Source organism: Austrofundulus limnaeus, unplaced genomic scaffold (assembly GCF_001266775.1).
Source record: "Austrofundulus limnaeus strain Quisiro unplaced genomic scaffold, Austrofundulus_limnaeus-1.0 Scaffold205, whole genome shotgun sequence".
Classification (NCBI taxonomy): Eukaryota; Metazoa; Chordata; class Actinopteri; order Cyprinodontiformes; family Rivulidae; genus Austrofundulus; species Austrofundulus limnaeus.
The window spans coordinates 883,034-884,671 of NW_013952607.1; the positions used below are offsets into that span (position 1 = coordinate 883,034).

At 36.3% G+C, this 1,638-nt stretch overlaps 1 protein-coding gene across 1 annotated transcript in view; it reads right to left on the bottom strand.

The window, feature by feature from the left end:
• The window catches only part of si:dkey-22o22.2 (neural-cadherin), a gene marked incomplete at its 5' end in the record, with an annotated part of 87,386 nt that overhangs the window by 75,318 nt on the left and 10,430 nt on the right, over nt 1-1,638 (bottom strand). Inside the window, 1 exon segment of the mRNA XM_014018929.1 lies at nt 483-655. Within this exon segment, the coding sequence (XP_013874383.1) occupies nt 483-655 (173 nt within the window).

Genomic DNA, 1,638 nt, shown 5'->3' on the forward strand with positions numbered 1-1,638 from the left:
ATTTTTGCATGATAATCGCATTTCATTTTCATTCTGTTTAATATTCAACAAGTTGAACAGATAATCCACACGAACCCCGCTACTTGGTATCGGTATTGGTATCGGTATTGGTATTGGTGAGTACCTAAACTAAAGTACTCGTACTTGTACTCAGTCTTGAAAAAACTGGTATCGGGACACCCCTACTGTAGAGAACTATTAATGTGAAGAGAAATGATTGTCACAATCACAGAATATAGCTTGCAAAAGCATTATTAAATGCAAACAAATGATTTCTAAGTGCAGAGGAAGAGGTAAAAACGTAAAGACCAACAACTGGAAAAGTGATGATTTTACAGTGTCAGTATAGTAATAATTTAACTGTGGAAACCTGATTATATCCTTAAATCATCTCTAAACTGTGATTTCGCATCACTTGAAAAAAAGGATCAAGAGATTTCTAAAGGTTTAGGTGTAGCGAGTTCTGCCGCTGAGTTTCTGACCTGTGAGATGGGATGGTTGACATAAATCCAGCCAGTGCTGGGGTTGATGTGCAGGTAAGCTGGCTTCTGATTGGACAGGGAGTAGGTAATGGCTGCGTTGCTCCCTTGGTCATCATCGTGTGCTGCGGCCCGCAGGAAACTCGTCCCAACTGGAGTGTCCTCCCTCAGGAAGTCTTAAAGAAGCAGAAGATTTCAAATAAGAAACAAGCACAGCAGTTACCCATGATGCACCAGCTGCAACCAAAACCCAATTCTACTGTAGACCAGGAAGACCGAATTTTAATAAACTTGACTGAATGGCGTGTAACATTATATTATGGGACTGTAAGCAGATATTATAACGGGAACACCGCGTTGTGATGTGTCAGCAGACTGTCACCTCATTTTGTCATTTCTGGGTCTCACTCTGCAAAGTCAACACATGCATTTTTTTTTACATTTATGAAAATAACCTCCGATCCTGCTGACTGTGATGCATGTCAGCGCTGATCTAACAACAAAAACAAGGAGAGGAAAGGAGGTCRGCTGCTGCATTTCCCTCTGCAATACTGCATTTCAGGCATTACGTCAATAAGAATGTTGTTTTCATGTTTGTGGGTAAATCTGAACTGAACAATCACATTAGATGGTGCCGAGTCTCATAAGTTTCACAGAGAAACAACCGAAACTTAAGCTTGGATCTATTTTTGTTCCATTCATGTTAAATTAAAATGAAGGCAGCATTAATTTTATTAATCTGTATGCAGCAATTTAAAGACAAATGTTGTTTAAACAGACAAATTAAGATTAATTTTATCTCTTTTACTGCAACGTTAAYATGAATGTAATAGTTAGTAGTTTATCAAAACTGTTTTCATGTCTTGAAGAATTTATAAATTAGGTTTTTTTTCTTGGATGTGACTTGTTTTTAAATTCTAATATCAATTTGTATTGTAAATTACTCTACTATTTAGCTATTGAAATGTGTCATAAATGATGGGTTATGTTGTGTTACGTGCATGTTAATTGTAATTCTTTCTAATTCTTTCCATCAACCTGCTAAGGGTCTGCAGGTAAAAATTTGCCTTTTTTGCTTAAATCTGGCGTATTAACAGTATATGATATATTCATGTTGATTAAAATGCATTGTCCATAATAAATTCAAATGAAATTAGAT